At 40.5% G+C, this 24,034-nt stretch overlaps 1 protein-coding gene across 8 annotated transcripts in view; it reads right to left on the reverse strand.

Moving 5' to 3' along the window:
- Positions 1-24,034, reverse strand: part of diaph2 (diaphanous-related formin 2) — a 483,641-nt gene that overhangs the window by 56,857 nt on the left and 402,750 nt on the right. For 7 of the 8 annotated variants that reach the window (XM_074674141.1, XM_074674142.1, XM_074674136.1 and 4 more), the window contains 3 exons: positions 22,840-22,975; positions 1,374-1,466; positions 169-234 (listed from right to left, as the gene is read on the reverse strand). In XM_074674141.1, coding sequence (XP_074530242.1) covers positions 169-234; positions 1,374-1,466; positions 22,840-22,975 — 295 coding nt within the window. The remainder of the gene's footprint in view (positions 1-168; positions 235-1,373; positions 1,467-22,839; positions 22,976-24,034) is intronic. The other variant, XM_074674143.1, reaches the window with a different exon arrangement.

A 24,034-nucleotide genomic window follows, 5' to 3' on the forward strand; every position in this document is an offset into this window, starting at 1 on the left:
CTGAGAAAATCTTTGCAAAGTCAAATGTAATTACTCAGCTCTGCACTCTGCATTTTGTAGACCAGCTCAGCTTGAGTGTTCTGACAGGAAGGACATGTGAGTTAGGCTTCCAGGAGGAGTGCGGATGATGCTTGATCTGGGTTAAAAGAGGTACTGAAATGCACACACCTAGAGTTCTGTTACCATAGTTAGCACCCGGCCACCGAGAGGCTGGACTGGAGGGGCTTTGATCACCTGTAACAAGGTTGGTAATGAAAAATGAGGAGGAAATAAAAGAAAACGGAAGAGAGAAAGGTGGAGAAAAAGGAGGAGAAAAAGGCCATCAAAGGTGAGATATCCCAGATATTTCACAAGGACCCACCAAGACACCAAAGCTTTTGTTCACCCAAACATAAAGAATGATCAAGGTGTGAGTAAAGAATGGAGCTGGTTATCTGTAATGATGAACAGCATTAGGGATGTTGATGGAGAGCAATATACGTCGTTTTACATTTGCATTGTTTCACTAACGCTCAACGACAAAAAATAAAAAACAAAAAAAGGGTTTTATGAAATAACGTGAGTAGGACTTTTTAACTGTGATACCAAATATAAACCTGCTTTAAAAATTAATTTAGTTTCATTTTTCACCATTCATGCCAGACATGAGCAAGTCTGTTTGAATAAAGTTAACAAGAAGTAAGTTTTAGCCTAAGTGGTAAATCATTTTGTTCTGTCTATTTTAAACATTTCCTGTTAAAAAATGTACAGTTTAGTAGAATTTACCTTAAATACAAAGAACATGTTACTGAGATGCTTGTTTCATCTAATTCATTCTGTTTTCTCCTCTTTCCTCCACCATGATTCTCAGAGTGGAGATGGCAGCACCTGTGGCTCTTCTGCAGAACTCTGACTTGAATATCAATCGACCCTGGCACCCCTACGAGGTGGTACTCCCATGGGCACAGGGCCATTCATCATGGTCAGACTGAATGTGTTAACAGCAGAATTACACTTACCCAGACACTGCCCAACAGCAGCCTGCATGACCACATTATAATTAGTGCTTTAAAAGAGGCTAAGAAACTAGCCTGTGATCTGCACAAGGCCACGTGTACTCGTTTCTATGATGCCTCTGTTCACATGTTCACATGTTTTCTTAGGTGCTTCTATCCTTTATGTGAGTCATGGATACTCAAGCAAATCTAAAGGATGCATGCACAGATCTCACACACTAGTCATACAAAGGATAGAGAGCGCCACTTATCAACAGGATAGATGGTGGGAAATGGTACGTCTTGCAAAGAAGCTCCAGGTTGTTTTCTTACAGCAGACAGGATGACATGACTAACAAGATATGTAACATAAAGCCAGGTTGTTTTTTGGTACATTACCATTGCGCGGTGTCCGTTTTCGCCGATCACGGAAGGCAGCTCCAGACTGTAGAGCCTCCATTAGGCTGTCCATCACTCCGGTTTCATCTCCCTCTGAAAGAAAACAGATCAAAGCGGCAAAGATGTTAACAGAGTCATACACACATTAACATGACATGTTGGTATACAACAAAAGACATACACAAAGAAAAACATACTTGGACATGTGAAGGAATTTATCAAGATAGAAGCAGTGGATGTCCCCTAGCTAAATGAACAATAACTGCTCATCACATATGAAAACAAGCCTTTCATGGTGTGTTTGAGTGTTGAGACAGAGGCCTGTCACTCATGCCCGTCTTTCTCTTCTCAGTAAATAGCCAGGGAGGAGGAAAATACACTTAGAGCTTAGCAACTAATACAGGCAGAGGAGCCTCAGGATGAAAGCATCCACTGATGGTCATTGACAGATATTCTTTCTGTGGCTAACGCAGGGGAGCTAAGTGCTCTTTACAAAGATTTAGTGTGGAGCCGCTCAATACCCAGGCCCTCTATCATTGTTCAGTCAATGACACCAGGACCGGCCTTCGAAAAACATTCCCCCCTGCCCACCGTTCCAGCTGCTGTGTGGATCCATGAAAACAGAGAAGTGGAGGTAGTTGGCATTACTGAAGAGACAGGTAAGAGACACTTAAAGTGCCAGGAGGCCAGCAGCATTAAAGTTGTGCCCACACTGTGCTCATGCAGCAAACTACTCAATGGAAAAAGGGTTCAAAAATAAGCCTAGGTTCTCTATCTGGGTCATCTATCTTTACACCCCAATACTAATGAGTCAGAGGGGCACCCTTTTAATCATTCTGGTCTAGAAAAGACATCATTTTAAAGCAGGATCATTAGTGTGACTTATTGTAGAGCAAGAGACTTTGCTATCAATTCTTTAACTTTTATGAGTGAACTAGCTCTTTCTTGCTCGATGTTTACCATCAGGGTCCAAGTATCTTGTTTCTGTTCTGTGCTTATGACTACAGCTAAAGGGAAACATCCAGAAATAAGCATCTACTTTCAGAACAGCGTGCTTTCTCAGACACCGTGGTGATCAATCTTTTCTCACCCTCATGTGCTCAAAGACACGACACTCAGGCAAATTGAGTTTATGAACAAAACATGCCGACAATGGATGCTACATGGTTAATTTACAGTAACAGCAATACTGTGTCAGAGAGAATCAGGGCTGCATGTTTTTATTTCTCCTCTCCTGCAGCAACAAACCCCCTCAACCTGTAATCATTCATGCACGTAAAAGACTACCAAGAATAGTAACATGCCTTATGCAAATTTAAAAAAAGCAACCCCTTACTTGTACTCAAACTAATTTTGCTCTCTATCTTATTCCCTCTCTTTCTTCCTCAAGTCCTTCCCAAGGGCTACTTTGAAATCAAAGTATCTGTTCTGGCTGTGTGCTGTGCTTAAAAGCAATCCCGATTAAATCAAGCTTAATTAGACCAGCTTTATCAGAACAAAACCAAAGCTGAGCCAAGTAGTGCTTATCTTAAATTGCAGCACTACACCTCAGATAGCAGGCTCATTGGTTTAAAAGGGGGAGCATGGGTTTTGTCTTGCTGTGGACCACGAGAACAATGTGGTGAACAACTCGCAGCTGCCATAAGTGTATCAACTTCCGGGATCTTTAGTGACTTCTTCGTTTTATGTAGGCTAGCAAGGACACAGTGTGAGTCTGACAAAAGGCAAAAAGTGTTAAGTGGCAGGTAAACATTTATCTACAACCACCTTGGCACCAGAAACTTTTTGACAGCTCCTTCTTTTCTGGTTTCTTCATGGAGACCTAGACATCACAGGGGGCACCTGACACTTTGATCAATTTGTCCTACTTCTAGCTTAACTGTAGCACAATTCATCATTTGTAATGGCCATGACTTGGGAGCTGTAGTAGACTAGAGTACAGAGGGGAGGGTTGCAGACACAAAGAGCCCAAATGACTAAAATGGGAAGCGTACTCCCAAGTTACCCCACAGTGCTCAATTAACTCTGTCCTATTGGGCCGGGGCTTAACTTGAGCAGGCCTTGTTCTCAGCATGGAAATGTCACAAATGAGTCTTCAGACTACAGCCTTATTAACATGTTAGTATTTATGTATAAGCATTCAACAAATCCGCCAATGCCACGTTTAGCACTGAGAACAAAAACTGAACATTATTTGACTTCACTTCTTTCTCTAATCCTCAGAGCAAACTTTGGGCATTACTTATTATAAAATCGCCCACTTTAGCAGACATTCCCGCGATTCACCCCTGTCTTATTTTGAGCTGTTAAACCCAGGGCAAATATTCATCTGCTTCTCATTAGCAGCAGTGGTAGATTGCATGCCGGGGAATTACAGGAAAGCTAACCTTTTATGCCCAGAGATCTTTCTCAAGAGGAAAGATCCCCTCTGCTCACAGGAAATTGCTTTCTAAATGGGTTAAGATGGGCTAAGACCCAAGACATTGACAAACCCCTTCCAGTGATGAAACACCTTGGTGGGCACCTCAACAGACAGCCCCGGGGTCCTTTAATGATCTTATTAAAGCTTGTGGAAGTGTGGAACATGGTTGCGGCTTTTGCACTTTTAGGTACTTTCTTAACCAGTTAAACCTTTAAGAGCAGAAATAAAGCTCTGTGAAACTCTACCTCCCAGGGAGAGACCGTGTACCTGCTCCATATCTTTCCCTTTGATTCCACCAACCCTCTCCCCCTCACTTTATCCCTCCTCACCTGCGTATCAGGAGGAACCTGTATCCAGAGGCAGTGCCAAATGTAATGTGAGCCCCGGGGACAAGCTCAGTCTGAAATATATTTACAAGCAGCCCTATCAAATTTTCCTAATTAGCTGGGATAAGAAGAATAATGTGCTCTCAGCAGGAGGGGCATAAAAGACTTCACAAAACAGATTAGATTTCCTCTTTAAAAAAGAAAGTACCAACAGTAAGAGCAGAAGAAAGCTGCAGGATTTACCAATCTCAAGAGCAGGGGACTGACTCAGGTCTGAGCATACGTGATGAACCGAGGTAAGGCTGAATTTTGTGAATTTTTGACCATACTGTGGGTACTGAATTTTAAGATAACACTTTATTGATCCCCAGGGGAAAATTAAGCTTGTTGCAGCATCACAGATAGGGATGGGTACCGAATTAGGTACTTTTATAGGTACCGACCGTATTCTGTCTAAAGTATGGGGTACCTATTCACGTAAAATCAAAAGGTACCATGTTTAGGTACCTAAATGCATCCTTGTGACTGTGAGGGACTGGAAGAGTAGGCGATTTTCAATGCTGGACATAAACACAGCATTGCAAGGTTATATATTGAATAACAGGTATGCTAAATTGAAATATATATATATACATAGGTTATGGTTTAATTAATATTTTTTTTTACCATATCAACACAATAAAGTACAGAAAATTGGTACTGTTGAGTACCGATACCAAATGCCAGGTAACAGGCATTGGTACCATATCGTTTCAAACATGAAAGGTACCCATCCTTAATCACAGATATATGCAATTGCAACAAAGTGGGGGGGAAAATTCCAGTAAAATGAAACACAGTTGAATAAAATAGAAAAGGTAAAATTTTAGAATTAAAATAAAATTGGATAAACTAATAATAGAGAAGGTTAAGTTTAACTGAATGATTATTGGATTAAATCAATATAAAGTTAAGAGGTACATACAATGTGATGCAGGAATTGGCAGCAAATATATGCAGATGCCCATGACTAAACAACATTTATTTACATTTTCTGCCTCTAAACAGTAACCACGAGTACTGTAGTGAGGGTGCTTCAAGGCAGCATGAACTGCTTCATAGTTTGAGGACTTTGAAAAATAAGTTTCCCTTAAGTTCCACTACTTCACTTCTGTTGGAAGTTAAAGAGTCACTTCAATTCTTTACAATTTAAAGTACCAATGAAAAAAAGGAAAGAAAAAAAAACCCTCAGTCACAGCATTTGATTTCAACACGTCCTGCCCCTACCACAGCTCATAACCAATAAAGATTTCAGATATTTTTCATATGTCAAGGGGTTGGTTGCCACCCTGTACTCTAAAGACTGCCCATGTGAGGGTCAACACAGTCTGAGTCTGTGTCCAAGTATGTGCAACAAATGGGATGCAAGGGAAGGCTTATGATGGTGTCTGGTGGTATAAAATGAATGTTTTTACATTAAACATCATGTGAAATTGCATTATTCTGGTAATGCTACTGTTTATTTTGATGACAATTAAAAGTCAGAAAAAAAATAGAGTGAAATGCACAAAAATATGTAGGTTTTTGTGATTATCTGGTTATGATTGTAGAGGTACAGTGCCACTGAGAAAAAAATGAATACACAGAGTTAAAGGAGTGAAGGAGAAAAACCATACAGAAAAGTGAAGAGGGTATTTTTGGGTTGGTTTGGTCGTGCGCGCGTTGGAGTGGGTTATTGAGGGGGACTAGTGGTGCGAGGCAGGACACAAGGTCGTAAAACACCTTCCTGGTTCCTTGAAGGCATGAGCCCTGTGACATTTAATTATTTCTAAAACATACACTGCACTATGCACACAAGTGCACCGACACACAAACTCTCACCTGCACTGGAAAGAAAAGAAAAGACAAGAAAAGAAAAATGCTTATTGTTGGAGATACAAGCACATGTTCAACATTTACAAGAGCAGTGGCTTCTGTGAACTAATCTATATTACTGCTGCGGATTTCTCAGTAGACAAGTGAGCGCAAGCTTGTCAGACTAAGACACAGAGGGATGGAAGGAGAGTTAAAGGCAGACAGACAGAAAGCTCACACAGCTAATGTCAGCAGCATGACCTAAACTTGTGGCTGCTCATGGTGGCAAGATCAGTTAGAGGAGACTTGTATCTGTCTGAACCTTCCAGAAAAGCAATGAAGTCTGCGTACAAACTCATAAACCTTAATCAAGGACCAATTAGGAATCAAACACACACACCGACACTTTACAAAACATGACATCTCATTTGTTTATTTCTGCCAATTAAAATCAGCCTTCTAAGGCATTCAAAACATGTATATACTTGTGTGAACGAACAGCTGTTGCCTTCGAAAGCATGACAAAGCTTTTCACTCAATCATCCAAGCAGAAAACCTTGTGACGATTTGAAATGCTGGGCTTCTCTTTTTAAACACCAAAGACGTGGTATTCCTATAATTACGCAGCTGTGTCAACAAAGCCTGTATATAAATTCAATTTGCTATCTGTCATCTTCTGCATGTTGTGCTGGGGAGAAGGAACACGGCAGATCGATTGAGAACTCAATTTCTGATGGCTCACATGCAGCCTCCGTGATTCATGGGGGAAAAGAGACACGAATAGTTGTTAGAATTCTGAAAAGCTGCTGTCTGGTTCGTGTTGGTTTCTGATAGAGCGGTAAATTATGACAGCACATGCCACGAGTGGATCAAAAACAGAGTTACTGCAGCAAGATAATTTTAAAGATTAATGCTAGTGAAAGCACACACAAAAACATTTATCACAGTCTTACAGATCTTTGCTACATATCAGTAAGTTTTTAGCTTCATATCTGACTCGGCTTTGAAGGGAGAGTAAATTTGTGGCCTTGTGTTTTTTTTTTTTCGACTGCAGGAACTTTCCTGTGGAACAACATGCATTCTGACTGTCATAACTGAAATCTAAATCAAGTTCTTGGGAAATAAATACCCTCATGAAAATGCTCCTGCTTGGGGAGTTATACCTCCCAGAAATACAGGAGAGACAAGTCTTTGGATGATGAGGCACCCACATTTGTTTTATTTCACCGTCCGTCCACTTTAACATCACACCCAGCTGAGACTGACTTGGCTTGATAACCCCTAAACAATCATCTTCTTTGAGCATGATAGTGTGAATGAGTCTCTGTCAGCTTCCGGTGTTACAGTTTAAAGACTGACCCTGTAAACTGGAGACCTTCAGCTGAGCGTGTCAGTGGATAATGAGTTTACAACTGGTGTGAAACACAAGAAAGGTCCTTTTGAATGCATCTTGGTATAGTTTTATTACTTTTATCATCCTAAACCAAAAGTCAAAGTCTCCAGACCTTTAGTCAAAGTTTTTTGGCTCATGATGGTGCAAGACTCATGTAATTTTATCATCTCCGCCGAGGAGGTTCTGTTTTTGGGAGAGTCTGTCTGTTTGTCTGTGGACAACATAACTCAAAAACTAACAAATGGATCTTGATGAAATTGTCAGGAACTGTTCAAAATGGGATAAGGAAGAAGTGATTCAATTTTGGAGGTGATCTGGATCACTGCCTGGAACCAGGATTTTTTTAAAGGATTCTTTTTCATTGTGAATTAGGGCTGGTTTCACCTTAAGTGTATCTAACTCTACCATAAATAGTCAAATTACTTTGCAAAACAATACGAGACATGGCCACCATAATTTTTGTCAGATGTAAAAGTACGATCCAGATCCTGGCAATATTCTGGAAACTAATCTCCAAAATATGCAACACTTACTGGGTACAAATTATTGTTACAAACCTGCAACTAACACCAAACTGTAGCGGACAGTCTGCTAAAAGGGAGTATAACATTAAAGTAGGACTGAAGTGTTGCGTCACAATCACAATATGCTTGGCGGAGGTCTGTGCTCTCTGGGTGCTAGTTTGTTCTGTAACATTTTTTTTTCTCCCAGTTGCAGTTTGTTGAAACTTCATAAGTTTTAAATTAGAGCTCTATTTTAGTCTGTGTTTGACCAGAAGCACATACAGCAACGCTTTAGTACGAGACATCTTTATTTCAGTGTTTCTCTCTACAACCAAATTAAAAGGCACGAAGAAAATCAGGCACAGGAGTGATGTCTGCAATTCGTTATTATCCACTGTCCTTCCAGTGGCCAGAATCTGAGTCTAATTTGCTCTGTAATGAGATCTAATGAGAGCTTACAGGCGATGTGCTTGATGAAGTGAAATCACAGAGAGCGCAGAACAACGGTGAGTGTTTGACCTCACCTGAGTCACCTTCCCTGACTCCGGTGGAGGGGATGAGAAAAACAAAGCCGAACGAAGAAGAGAGGAGCAAGTTGTACCTCGTTTTTTTTGTCTGCTTTTTTTTTTCTTTTGCTTACTACGGATTGTTTTTGAACACATTTGAGCCCATCTGTTCCCCCACAGAGAGTCACCTGTGCAATTAACCTGGACCATTAGCCGTGAAACAAAGGCCTCAGTGGAGGGGGGGGAGTGTTGCTTTATGGCCAGGTGGAGAGACAACAACCACGCTTTCTTTTAATCTCATCTGCTCTCTCCTCTCGCCTGTGTGCACCTGGTTTCTGTGATACTTTCACATCTGAATTCCAGCTCAGCCACCTATACACAGCCACCTGCATTACTCAGCTTCCTCCCTTTCTCCCTCCTCCTCTTACTGCTCGGCTGTCGACTCTCCTACTGTCTGGGTTTGAGTGGAGTCGGCCCCTCCCTTTGACCTTCTTCCCTGAAGTCCCAGCAGCTCCTAACACTTGAGCAGACAGCGACCATTACCGCCACCGAAAACACAAGTGCTCGAAGGACAGCAGTCATGCACCTGTTAGATGTCTTTCCTTTGTTTTTCATCTCCCCCTTTTTCTGCAACTCCCTGCAGTCCAGCCACCCAACCCTAACAAAAGCTTTGACACAATGACCGGAGAAACTTTTCAGACAGGCCCCAATCTTTAATTTGTTTTTGTGAGAGTGTGTGTGTGTGTGTGTAAGCACCAGCCTGCTGCAGTGGGGAAACAGAGGCAGGGACGAGGGGAACCTAAGGGTAAGGTAGTAAAAGAGACAGATTTGCCTGCTGATTACTCTGGATTGTTTTACTGTAACAACTTGATGAGCGAACCCACTCATGTCCTTCCTAACTCGATTAGGGATGCTTCCACAACCCTCCATTCCAGGGGGAATGACAGTGTAGAGACTACTTTCCTTGTTTTAAGCCCATGTGTGGCGCCAGGGTCAGGGAGGGGAGGGAAAATAAGGAGACGGGGCATAATGTCTCGAGGACTGCAAAGGGTGGCTGGTAGGTGAGAGGTGCATTGTGTTTGACAAGCACCAAGTAGAGACAAGTGCTTGGGTTAGGCTGGCCTGGTCGCAGCAGGCCCTGATCCTGCACTCCGAAAAAAAAAACACAGAGATGTCCTGACTGCAAGAGACTGGGAGGAAACGTGGAGAGTTGCTGGATGTCGACAAGGGAGAGATGAAAGTGGATTAGCCGCCGTGGCGATTTGCATTCTGTGGTGGAACGAAAGCCCCTGCGATGCCCCGAATAGCTGGATGCATGAATAAGTAAACAAACAAAAACAAAAATAAACCCTCCATCTGGATGGATGCTGCCAGGCCCCAAGTGAGAAACAGTGGGGAGGGGAGGTTTGGAGAGGGGAAGGCGAGCAGGAGTGGGGGGAGAAAGATGCTCGCAACGTAGCAGTCACCACACTCAGCTTCCTCTGCTATAATTTACTTCTACCGCCTGCGGGCCCCCCTCAGTTGCCATATTGCGATCACCATCCATCCACTGCTCTCGGCTACTTTGCCCAGTAACACCACCAACACACGAGGGAGATCTCAAACCCAGCACTGACAGATGTTAAGTTGACACACTTTCTCTGAACCACATGGGGTCAACATGTCAGGGTGCCAGCAGGGCCGAGGGAGTCTGTCCTCACAGCGGAGCCCACCACTGTTGCTGCTTTTGTATCTGGCTGAGTGCTGCTAAATTTAACTCCAGCACGATGGACCATGAACCAAATGCTCACTAACAGGGAACTAGACCTCACCTTATCACTTAAAGTAAGGAACCTAAGACTTGAACTGACTTTTTGCTCAAACTTTTAAACCTCATGTTACAGACTTCAGCGATGGGTTTCTCCCTGTTCCCTATGATATCCATGTTTCACTGATGTAAAATGTGCAAATTGTTTAGTGTGTTCTCAGCATCTTTCAGCTGCTTTTACTGACATGCATCACATTTTAGTTTGGAAAATGAGCAAGAGAAAGACACAGGAAATAATCCCTGGGAAATTTGGTGTAGTTTGTGATGGTGCTTTTACTTTCATTCAAGCTTCCTCTGGCAGGAACCTCTGAAGAAAGACGGGTTCTGTCAGTGTGTGCTGCAGTAGTGTATTAAGACATCCACTGGGAGTCACTGCAGCAGGAAATCTACAGCTTAAACACAGGGGGCTTTACATTTACCTGCTACTGAAAAACATGAGCACATTATTGAATACTTTACACTCCGAGCAGCATCAGGAAGCTTAAACTCACCAGAACGGTGACAAGTGGTTAGTGACTTCTCCCTCAAGGGCACTTACAGTGCTTTAGTTTATTAGAGTTATACATAAAATAACAAGTAAAAATAAATGTGTGTGAAGATTTATGGGAAGCTGATTCTATTTAAATTGTGATTCTTCAATATTTATGATTTTTGCTATTTTTAGTTTGCTTTTTTGACACCAGTAGATAATGTCTACAGACTAAATCAGGAGCCATATTTTCCCATAAAATGCACATCAAGTGAGTCAGAGAGAAACATTTCAACCTCTGCTGGAGAAAAATGGTAACTTTTTTTTCAATCTGGTTTAAAACAAAGGCTGATTTAGGAATTTAAATTTGAAAAAAACAAAGTGACAAAGAATCCTGATTTTTTTATATTGTCAAGAAAAAAAATCTTTCTTCATCCATTTAGATTTTTTTCTCCCACCCTAACTTACATCCTGAATTTCAGGACTCTCGCACTCAAGTTCAGACTGCATCTGACTCATTTTTTAAGTATTACAGAAAAAAACCCAAATAATTTATTTAGTTTGGGCAAGGGCTGGAATGTGTGTCCACCTCCCTGCACATTCTTGTGCTGTCTTGTCTGACAACAGCTCCTTCAAAGAGGCTTACAGAGGGGCTGTGAATTGCACAGTGATCTAATAGACAATGCACAAATCAGCGGTGATATGTAGAAGGGAGAAGAAAGGAACTACTTCAAACTTTTTTAGACATCTATCCAGAGCTCACCCCAAAAACTACTTAAGATACTGAGGTCAGCCTGTTTGGTCTGACGTTTCTGTAGCTGTTAGAAAACAAACAGTAACGTTAACTGCGTATGTAACTCAGCCACCAGTTTCAAAGTGTTTGGTCAGTTAAATTTGTAGTTGATAGCAGGAGGGCTGCAGGTGATTCCGAGGTTACGAGCCACCTGCAGAGATCCCAATGCAGACTGAATCGATGTGAGTCCACATTAAGGGAAGCATGGTGAAACATTTACTCATGATGCACGGCGCTGCAACTTCATTCATAATTCAAACCTTCAGACGCACAGACAGGATCAGTCAGAATCTGATGCTAATAAATGAAATGTGTTTCCAACACATCCAGAAGATTCCTCTCCGTCAGTTAAGATTAATACAGTGAGCAGTTAAGAGTGAAACTACACTCTTCTTAGGAAATAGTATATGCATCTCTTTTTCTTTTTCTTTTTTCAAGTTGGTTAAATTAATTTAATTTATTTATGTATGGATATTTCTTTTATATTATCCCTTACACTATTTTATTTATTTTCTATTTACTTTGTATTTTTTTTTTTAAATGCTTCATAAAAAAAATAAAAACAAAAATAAAAACTTTTCTCACTTTTGTGTCATCTGACTGTTTTTAGCTGCCTTTTTTCCTAAGATTTCAGACAGTCTCTATTTTTCTCCTGGTCTGAGAACTTTTTTTTTTTTTTTTTCTTGAGTTGCCTTGATTTGATCTGTCAGGGTTTGTTTTCTTGATGTTTTCTGGATTTCAGGGTTCTGTCTGAGTTCTAATGTGTTTTGGATTCCTCCTCTATTGTTCTGTATATTTTGCCAACAATTTTGTAAACCATATGTTTTGAATGGTACTAAATAAATTGTTATTGTGCATTGGATATTATTTATGTATTATTATTGTTATTATTATTATTATTATTATTATTATTATTATTATTATTATTATTATTATTATTATTATTATTATTATTTATTTATTTATTTATTTATTTATTTATTTATTTATTTATTTATTTTTGATAATCTTTTTAAATTTATTTACTTAAAAAAAAAAAAAAACTCAAATACCTGAAAAATAAATAAGCTTTAACCTCTTACGTTTACCATGCAAACATACCTTAGCCATCTTGGTTCTGCATACGACCAAATGCCTGCAGACATTCTTAACTGCAGTCTGGAGAATTTTGTCTTATTTATTTTGAGAATAAATAGAAAATTCTGAAAAGCACCTGGCATGTGAGTTTATGTTGAGGTACCAGAGAAATTTTGAGCTCCAAGTGTTCAGGGCAGAGTGTATCAGCCAAGAAATACCATTAAACACTTGTTCATTTGGATAGTAGTTGCAGAGTTTTGGAATCCAGATCAAGATACAATCTGAACCAAGCGACACATGGGCTGTTTGCATCAGTGAAAGGAGGAGCTGTCTGGGGAAGCTAAATGGATTTGACAATGGGATTTGATGGTCTTTGTAGTGAGGGTAATTAGGTTTGATTGACTGTAAAGTGACTGGTGAGGTCCAGAACTGGGAGGGGAAATGATCAGACACTTGAACCACCCACAAATTAATGAGATTCAACTGTGCCTGAGCTGATTTCACCAAGGAGAAGAAGAACATTTACAAAAGCAATTGGAGAGGGAAAAGAAGAGACAGACTCGGAGGGAATTAGAGAGAAAACAGGAGAGACAGAGAAATCAGATGCACATCTCACTTCCGTGATTTAACCTCCCTGAATTAAGTTAAAGATAAAAGTGATTAAAAGCTTTAAAGTGCAATCTCATTAGAGTTCTTTATCTATATGTGGATATAAAAGAGGGTGTTACAAACTTAAAAAATAAATCTATATATAACCAGCTTGATCATTTGAAGCACAAAGCTGACACACACCAATGTGGGACAGACGGTTCCCTGGTGCTGCCTTTAATTGCTAATGAACTGTGGTATTTATCACAGAATATTAAGCATCTTCCCATGAAGCCAAGCTCATTCTACTCCTGCTGACATTTATTTATGGAAATGCACAGGAAATATTATAAAATGTGAGAGTTTTTGGTTGTATCACATACACATAGAAAAGTCATTTTGCAGTCAATCAGTTGCATTTAACCCGTATTCGTCACTAATGTTTGAATAATCCTCCTGTTCTGCTCGCTGCCTGCTCTCATGGACATCAGCGTGGATGCAGTGAGCCATATTCTGTGTGCCATCATCGCCTTGAGGCAGATTCTGATTTCCACTGGAGATATAGCACAATCTAATATGCTGTTATTTATTAGAATGGGTGTATGACAGCAGATAATCCCTGTGCCCTTGTTCCCGTCTTTCAAGGTAATGATGGAATTCAGCAATCCATACTCAGGAGTTTCAGAGCATGCCTTGCACTTCCTGTGCTCTGGATCGACTCAGCTCAAAGGCAAGGACGAAGAAGAAAAGCAATTTGCTACGAGTTTGGTATTACACTGCAGTGACATCCATATGCAGATGTAAGGAAAGATCCTTCATTTTTACACCGCAACTGAAACTACAAACACATAACAAGACATGGAGGCCATCACAGGCATGACAGAGAGATGACACCTGAGGGAATAAACAGGCTTCAAATTCAGAGGCGTTTTGTAATATATTGTAATTTAATCCTAGAAAGGCCTGTCCTTTCCTGTTTTATTCTACAGCTCTCTAATACTGGCTTCAGTCGCGAAGCTAAGCCGAGGAACAGTCAGACTCTCTCTCAGAAACATTTCTTTTATCTGCCGGGGCTTCTGACCTTCACGTCTCTACAAGCTATCTCCCCCGGTAATATTGTTTGCCATGTCGGCGGTGCTGTGGAGACACTATGCAAACTTAGAGAGCTAACCTGTCCACCCCACTGCTGCCTGTCACTGCTTGTCTATGATCACCTCGCTGGCATTGCTGCGGCGCAGGTATGCACCGGCCTACCGGCAGCTGTCAGTGTCACACAAAGCCATCAATCCACATCTCTGCCCCTGTCATTCCTGACAGTGCTCTCCGCCAGCCACAAGCAGTCAGCCAGCTGCACACAAATATGTCAGTTTAGTTTAAGCATGCCACAGTAATAGACACTTGAATTTGGAAAATGTGTTTTGGTAAACAGAATAAGGGGGAATGCATCATTTTTCTTTCTTTCAGGGAATGCAAAAACAGGTAAAAACAGCCAAAAAGTGATGTTGGCAAACTCAATCAGCCTGCTGTGTTAAATACTTGATTCTGATTGGGCAAAACCAACATCTGATGACATGTCACACAGAAGGTGACATTTTATCTTTGCCTTTTTGAGACATATCATTACTGCTGCTGGTATACAGCATTCCCTTCAAAGAACAATGCTGGAACCACCTATATTACTCCCTATATAATAGCTGAACACGACTTTGTATAGACCTGGAATCAAATCTCTATTTTATAACATGACTCAGACTCAAATAGAACAATCCATCAGAATAACTGACAAGCATCAGGGTTATACTGGCATGCATAAAAAGTTTATGACTCCTGTACAAACCTGCTCGAATAAAAGCTCTTAATTCTACCACCCGTTTACTTTGATTGCTTTGAGCAAAAGGAATCAGAAACTTTTATTTATGAAAACACACCAGTTTGCCCTCAAAGTGTGAAAGGTTGTCAAGAAGGATGCATAAGTAGAAGCTGCAGGCCCATCAGTGTCAACATGCCAACCGCTCTTTGCAGAGAGTCATAAAGGCATTGAAAACCTGATTCCAGCAGGTCTCGCGAAGCAGGAGAGAATTCAGAGACAAACAGAAGCTCAGAAAGAAGACAGAAAAGAAGCTAAAATGTAGGAGGAAAGGAGGGCAAACTTTGTTAAAAGCTCTGTAAGGACTTGAAATAGTCTTATATATTTGCTTGTTTATAATCCATGATTTTAAATGAGATTATCAGCGGCAGAACTGATCGTTTTTTAAATGCTATTTCCCTGTATCAGTGGTCTGGTTGCATTTTCCTGCGGGAACACAAATCTGATTACAGCACACACTCAGATGGTAAAGTTTACCAGCAAGAAGTGAGTTGACTGGGGATTTCCAAATGTGGCGCCACAGGCTGTGAGTTACACTAAACAGTACAGTACAAACTGAGTTTATAAAGTTTGCTTGTAGAGGGTATGCACGTGATGTCCCAGCAAGCGGGAGTCGCTGCGGTTACACCCACTGAGTTGTAGAAAGAGGGGGAGGAGTGGCAGCGTTGGCTTAAATACCGTCTAAACTCTAAAACATACACAAAAAATGGGGAAGAACTGCTGCACGATTGAACAGACATGTTTGAAAATCAATCAGAGCTCTCTTTAGACAGGTGACTGATAGACAAAGAGAAGAGAAACTGATGGATCACTGCAATTTACAGAAACAATCTAGGCAACGATAACTGGATTTGCGGTTCCCATTATGTGTCAGCGTTAGCGTTAATTTATACTGTATATTTGGTTAAACCATACCTTAAATTACAAAATCTTTCAATTTTAGCATTTTTCATTCGGCTATATTTTTCGTCACTAAACATTTTTGTCTTTGTGTGGTTATGAACCTTGTGCTCTACATGATTTGTAAACTAGCTTAAACTGAGGCTAACAGTTTTCCAAATAAGGGGGAACTCCAGCACAAAGCAGTTGTAGCTGTGTTGTATAAAGTATTTGATATTGGCAATACTTGAATACCATCACGGAGACTATATGTCCAATAATAATACGGTCTATGTTAAATAATAGAAGTACAAATGAATACAATGCATACTGTAAATTCAATCATATTGAGGCTTTTGTAGCTTTCAGGCTTTGCATTATGTGTTTTCCTGGGGTTGAAATCAGGTACAAATGAATGTCAGGATATGATTTCTGGTCATATGTTGATGTTTGTGGACTAGAGGTTGACCGATATGGGTTTTTTGGGGGCCGATGCCGATGCCGATGCCGATGCTTTCCAAATTTGGGCAGCCATTCACATTTTTGTGAAACGCAGCAATTTCTGAGCAACTAAAAGAAATCTATTACAAGTCGTGTCCAGTCCTCTGAACATTTATTCAGCTTTCAAAACAATGAAATATTTTGTCTGAGTAAACACACAATGTAACAAGCAGTAGTAAACATTCACACTCTTCTTAAAATGTCAAAAAATAAATTTAAACTTATTAATATAATTTGAACAAAAGTATGTAATGTATCAAAGTGGTTCCACAAGTTTGAGGTGCTCATCTTTTTTGTGCCTGATCAAAAATTGCGTCATTTTATACAACGGATCAAAAATCGGCTTTTTAAAAGAAAAAACGGCCGATGGCCGATAGAGACAAATGTCCAAATATCGGCCAGCCGATATATCGGTCTACCTCTATTGTGGACCCCTGGTTCTTTGGTAGCTTTAACAAATCAATGTCGAGTCCAACTACACTACAAAAAACTCAAAGCTTGTCAAGTGTTTTTGTCTTATTTCAAGTAAAAACTGTCTTATTACACTTGATATGAGCCACATCCAGCTTATCAGTCCAGAAAAATGTCTTGTTTAAGTTATTCAAAGACAAAAAATGAGCTCTGAATTGCTTGTTACAAGTAAAAAAAAAATCTGCCAATTGAATGAGAAAAATTAGCTTGAAACTAGAATAATGTCTTAATACAAGTTACTTTTCTTGTTTCATTGTTTTTTGTTTTGTTTTTTTACTCATAACAAGCAACTCAGACTTCATTTTTGTCTTTAAATAACTTGAAACAAGACATTTTTCTGGACTGATCAGGGGAATGTGGCTCATGCTTAATTCAGAAAAGACATTTTTGACTGAAAATAAGACAAACATACTGGATAAGACTTCAGTGTTTTGCAGTGTATCCTTAGTTTCATGTCATATTCCACATTTTTCCTAATCTTGCCATGTTTACTGCCGCTCTCTGTGATGCTTAGTGGGTTTTTTTCCGTCACTCAGTCGGACTATAGTGGGCATGTCCCAGAGGGGAAGTGACGTAAATGCATACCCTCTGTTGTCAAGTTTCAAACAGTAGCGCTACGTAACTACAAATACATACAAAGAAAAGAAGTTTCAAAAAGAAGATCTGCTCTCCATTCATTTGCTCTAAAAAGGAGAGAAAAAATAAATAAATAAACATGCACACCTTGACAAGAGTCACGTTCTTATGACGGTGAGTGATAGTGCCCATTTGAATCATAGTCTGTCTCCTGGACTAAGCACTACTGGTTGCGAAGAAAAATAAAAACAATATTCAAGCAGTAAGTGTCTGTGTCCAATAATTTTCAAACTAGTCAGAAAGTTTGAGCCTTACATGACTTTCATCTGCTGTAGAATCAAAGACAACCACATTTCAGATTATAATTACATGAGCTCGATAGTTTTATGAACCCAAACACCTTAAGAAATATCTTTTCTTCTCTAATATCCCCGCAGAGCGGGGCAGTGTATTGGTGTCGGAGTCTGCAAGCTGTTGCACCAGTGGATTGAAGCGCCTCAGTGGGCTCTAATTCATACAGTTAAAAATGATTACATTGCAGGTAAAACTTCATCATAAAACAGCTTCTGTTGAGCCTCTGCTTGTGTTTTTAGGGTTTTCAGCACCCTCTCAGGTCATTTAAATAATTTATTTCCTAAAAAGTTTGTTTTATAGTAATTATTTTTATCCAATTGAGACCTGAGAAAGTTAATCTTTCATCTTCTACCACATAAGTCCAGCTGGATTACATTTATGTGTGCAGTTGAGTACGATGGCAGACAGTTGGTACAGCTGTAAAATGTGTTGTAAAACTCACAGGCTACAACCAATATGCTTCTAAACTTGATATTCCTCCAGTTGGCCATAAACATGTTTTTCAAAGGTTCATATGGTGAAGGGGACCGCTGCACAAGCTACAACAACTGTTCACATACTGACAGGCACACCGTATAAAGTAGGTCTAAGGAGGGAAAACATGTAATTTCTTTCCTACACCTGAGAGAAAAGGCTGGACCAGAGAAAATGTTCAAATAACTTAGTTTTCCTGGTTGTTTGTTTATTCCTATGTGCGGTATGCCATAGTGCATTGTGCTCAAAGCAGCAAGTGAGCTTTGCGGCTGTGTTCAAAGCTTAGTGAATTTGACTGGGGTACACAGTTGACATGTGGGTGCAGACACTCGCCCCAGACGGGGGCACTGACCCCGGTGAAGCCAGCCGCGCAGGCGGCTAGAGGGCTATGCGACTCCTCACTAATGCCTTGGAGAAACAAAGTCCAGATGCTCTACCATGCGTTGGCTCTTGACGCACTCGGCATGCTGCCTGCGAGATTTTTTTTCCCAGCACTGCAATAAAAAAACGCCCCGCTGTGATGAGCCATCGTCTTCTGTTTCAGACAGGAGCATTAGTTTGGGTTTATGCCGCAGTGTTCAACAGTTTTTTTCCAGTGAAGTAAAGTGATTTGGTAAATGTTGAACATCTGGTCAGTTGAAGAGAATATGGAAATCCACTTAGAGCAAATTAAAACGAATGGGATGACCGAGTAATGATTTCATAAGCAATTTACTACATTAGGGTTTCTAATACTTCACAAGGAAAACACGTTTAGCTCTGCACTTGTTTCATCTATCAATCATGCATACTGAGGAAGTTTATTACACTGACAGAGGGACTAACCCCAATCCTCATCAACTGGGAAATAGGAGGGAAACGGATTTCTTCTTCTCCCCCCTTTTTTTTTTTTTTTTGCAGCTGCTTCCTAAAAGCATTTGTCTGTTTCCCCCTCCCCTACCCTGGTGCCATCCTGGCAAAAGCTAAATGAATTAAACTCTCATTAAATATGCATTTCATTGTTAATCATTTGCAAGCAGAGAGGATTAGGTCGCAATTTGTGGAATGACATAAAATCTATCCCTCCTCAAAAATAGCCTCTTGAAATGGCATTAAACACAATAGTATGATCCATCAAACAGTCTTTTAAGCTATAAAATTAGTAAAGCCATAAAACAGAGAAGATATTGACATGTTGATAATTCCCATAATGCAGCGGCCATATGTCTGCTCCATCTGTTCTTGCTAACAGTACTGTAAACACGATAACCCGCAATATTAAGGTCAACACACCTATCTACCCATCTCTCATGCTCTCTTTATCTATCTATTCAAAAATATGGATCTGATGAATTAAAGCTGTCTTGCTGTGATTTAACTATCCGTTTAACCTTAAAAAAATAAAGCGAAAAACATTCAGGCTTTATCAATAAAAACTAAGAGGAATTTTAAATAGCCTTCATTGTGCCGCACATTTCATTTTCCCCAACCTTCATGGAAAACACGGTCGCTGCTCAGCATGAAAAATTGATGCGGAAAGTCTCTACAAATAACTAACTCCTCAAAATATCTGAAACACACATAGAATTTTAGAACAGAATGGGAGAGAAGAGGCAAGACTCTCAAGCCAAGGCTGTCAACTGGAGAGGAGTGGAGACAGAGAAAAGAAAGATGTGCAACAAGAAAAACCCTGAATATCCTGCTATGTGTGTTCCAACCAAACAGCTTAAAAAAAGAGAAACAGAGAGAGAACACAGGCGCAGCACCAAGCTGCTGTAACCTTCAACCTGCTTCTGGCTCAGATTCATTTCCATTCACTGCATCCATTTTAAGTGCTCAGCATTTGATTGTCCTCTCTCTGATTGCATTTTATACAGAGACAAGTTAGTACACAAAAAGGAACTATTCAAGGCTTAATGAAAATGTGTAGTCAATGCAGGTAAGAACCTTGACAGGATGGGGGGAAAAGCAGCCAGGGTTTAGCATATCCTGAATTTAAAAGTATGCATTTCATAACTGCCAAGGTCAGTGTGATCGCGACAGTCCGAGGAGCGAGGTGTTGGTGTGGAGGACAATCCCCGCTATCTCCAAGGCTGCAGGCGACGTTGCCCATGTCACCCTCATGTTTTATTCATGCAAGTCATATTATGGCATTCAGAAACCCAGATCAAAATCTGCTCTGGCAGAAATATTTAATATCATACCTACTTCTCTCTCCTTCTCCATCTGGTTAGCCAGAATGAGAGAAGGGAGTAGACAGACTCCTGCAGCTCAGCCATGTTGGATTATTAAAAGTGAAGCTTTCAAAGAGGTCACTGCTCAGGCACAAAAAAAAAAAAAAAAAAAAGAAAGTGAAAAAAAAAAACTGTCGCATGCATCAATTATCTTGGAGAGTTTGTGGCATACTGAGGACTGTCTTGTCACATTTCCCACAATGGCTGAGCTACAGAGGGGTCCTTGGCTGACGCTGACATTTAGAAGCTGGTGAATTGAAGAAATCCCAGTCTGTTTGTCAAAAAAATGGACAAAAGAACACACTGACTGCTTGCACAAGCCCCTTCGGGCTTGAAATTCCTTCACAATGTCATTGGCATAACTAGACACAGGCACCCAGCACTGTTGCTCTAATTTTTCATGTCTGAACAACTGCAACTTACACTAATCAATACCCGGTTTACTGGCAATGCTGGAGGACAATAGAGTGATTCCAATGATTCACAACAATAAATATAGAATGCTGCCCGCAAACGGGCTCTGACTGGAGGAATAATTATTCACTGTCGTATGGCTTGCACACAAGCAGCGATAAATGGATAACAACAGCACAATCAAAATGCAAGTGGGATGTATAGAGAAACATTCAGGCTCGATTTTCAGTCAACCTCAGCAGTTTATCCTTACATTTGACTATCTTTCTTTCTTTTAATTTTTTTTAATTCCCTTTTATCAGGAAAAGCACATTTTATTCCCCATTACACATGGCTTTCAGTATCCATCAGACTAGTGCAGAAAGTCTGAGTGACTTTTTCCATAATGCTTTCCCAACTTTTTTTTTTCCCTTGTAGAGGGGTTATCAGTCCATGTCATCATAAAGATGCGCATGCATCTTGACCGCAGAAGCAGCGCTTAGCTCCATTCATTCAGACGAGTTAGCGTTTTTTAAACACTAAATTCAACCTGTTTTCAGCATAAAAATGTGAGGTTGTTCTGTGGTCAGTTTTTAGAAACTATACTATACAACAGACGCAATGTCTATCAAGTTTTGACCATCACAGAGCAACAGCACCATGCTAACTGCTGACTCTCAGCCGACAGAATCAGTGATTTATGGCAGAGAGTTACCAGTTAACAGGGTCACACTTTACACTGAAACACCAGTGATGTCTGCGGGTAAATAATTGACTCTGGACATAGTTTTCTGGTTCTTATATTATGAACCGGGTCTCAGACTCAGCAGTCTGTCCTTTTCTGGAGGGTTTCTGATTTATTGACATAATTTATGTCCTGGTATGTCACAGTTTGGTAAGTGTCCACGGATAATGCAGTCATGAGCATCGAGTGATAGTTGTGTGTTTAAATTGCTCTTTGGGTACACGCTGGATTTCTCTGCTAAAAACGTCTACCCACCTTATATCTGTCCACTTGCTGATCTCTTTTATCCACTCACTGCTATTTCACAAACCTGGGAGCAGTTTACCATCTGTATAACTTAAGATGTTTAGTTTAAAAATGCGTTTTTTGGTGGTTAACTCCTTCACGTCAATTGACAAACCATTATACTCCGTAGTGCTTCTGCATTCAAGTTGTTGATAAACAAATAATCCCTCTATAGGTGGTTTCAGTATACATTATAACATGAACCACAGAAGTGGGGAACTCACCACTTCTAGATCAAATAAAAAAAATAAAAAAACAATGTGTAGGGGGTTTATCTTAAAAACTCATAACTAAAGTCAGTTAAAGTCTGATCTTACTCAGTACTCAGTCCATTTAGACCACATTTTATAAAACTTGTCTTGTTGTGAGAGAAAATGTTGCATGCACAATTTCCATACATTCATCTATGGTGGGTAGATCTGCTTTAAACCATTTCCTAGTCACGGCTTTTTTACTAGCTGCCAATAGTAAACCAAGTAGTTTTTATCATTTTTTATCGGACAATAAATCACCAAGGTACACAGTTTCGCACTTAAAAGGAATGTCTAATCCAAACGCATAACTATTATGTTGATGAATCTGTTTCCACTTAATCCCACTATATGTGGAGGAGATCAGCTCCTTCAGACCCACAAAGTCTCCAACAAGCATCACCACCTTTTTGATGTCTTTTCTTGTCAATTAAAAGTAATTATGCCAATATTCCAGCATTGACGCTTATAATGTTTTTGTATCCAGTGGACTAAACGTGGAATAATCAGCCCCCAGTTTGCAGAGTAAAGGCCGTGGGAGAATCTCTCAGATTTCTGCACAGCTGAAAAAGAAGACTCCCTCTCCTGCTTGCACATTATCCTCTTCTTTTAGAGTTCAAATCTGAACTCTGTGAAGCACAATTCCGTAAAACCCCCTCTTCCCACCCTCCTCATCCTCCCACCTGCCTCCCTGCCTCTGTCTGTCTGTCTCTGTGGTGGCACGGCGAGAAGTGGCATACCTTTGTTCATGTCAATCAGCTGCTTCTTCTTCTGCTGGCGCTCCAGCTTCTCGCGCTCGGCTTTCTCCTTCGCCAGCTTGGCTCTCTTGATCTTCTCCTCCATCTCCCTCTTCTTGTGGTTCTCCTTCACCGCTTCCTGATGAGCCACACACACACACACACACACACACACACACACACACACACACACACACACACACACACACACACACACACACACACACACACACACACACACACAAGCATATAGAGAAAGATAAAAATCAAAATTCAGCGTCTGCCACCATCTCTCTTTTAGCGTCTTCACTACTGTATCAAAAGCAGCAGCATGCCATGAGCAAATTCTCATTCAGAGGGCTTGATATTTAAAGATAAGCTCCTGGGATAAACAATATATCACGGCACATTTATGGGCTTTTTTAATACAAGCCTATTTGTCTGTAAGGCATCTGCTCTGCTTTACATATTTTCAATATCACAAAGCTGATGTGTTGTCAATAATACATCAATATCGCACTTCATGCATGACTTAGAAAGAGCAATAATCATCGCGCACATGTGCAGTGCTACAATATTTCTTTTGCTGGTGCGTGAAGAAAGAAATGTACAGAAGCTCATCTCAGAGGAGGGAGACAGAGATATCATCCTCCTCGTCCTTCGTGACCGGCTGAAATGTCAGGAAGGAGTCAGAGAAAGAGAGATAATCAACGGTACAGATACAGCCTTTACAAATGTGTCAGTTTGTTCTGGTGCCAACAGAGAGTAAGATGCAACTATGTGACCTTTGGAGACAACAAAATGCTCTCACATCCCAGGCCTGTGGCACAGCTTTTGGCAGGAGCCATCACAGGTGTTGGTATGTACTGTATATGTGTGTGTACATGCTTACTTTGTGGGCATGTATGGAAACCTTTGTTCTCCTGCTCATCTGAGATGTCCCACCCCTTTTATGTGTGCATATGTGTGAGTGTGTGTCGGTAAGTGAAAGCACGGCTCTCTCACTGCACTGATGTAATAAGTGGTGACAGTAGCTCCCCACCACTGACTTCCAACCCCCACCCTAATGCCCCTGTGGTCCTGATGTGTGTGTGTGTGTGTGTGTGTGTGTGTGGGTGTGTGTGTGTACGTGTGTGTACGTGTGTCGTGTTGGCAGCCAAGACAGAGGGATTACAGGGATTGCAAGGAAGGAACAAGG

The sequence above is a fragment of the Halichoeres trimaculatus genome, unplaced genomic scaffold, assembly GCF_033239565.1.
Source record: "Halichoeres trimaculatus isolate MK-OKI-2021-1 unplaced genomic scaffold, fHalTri1.1 fHalTri1_scaffold_7, whole genome shotgun sequence".
In the NCBI taxonomy this organism is placed as follows: Eukaryota; Metazoa; Chordata; class Actinopteri; order Labriformes; family Labridae; genus Halichoeres; species Halichoeres trimaculatus.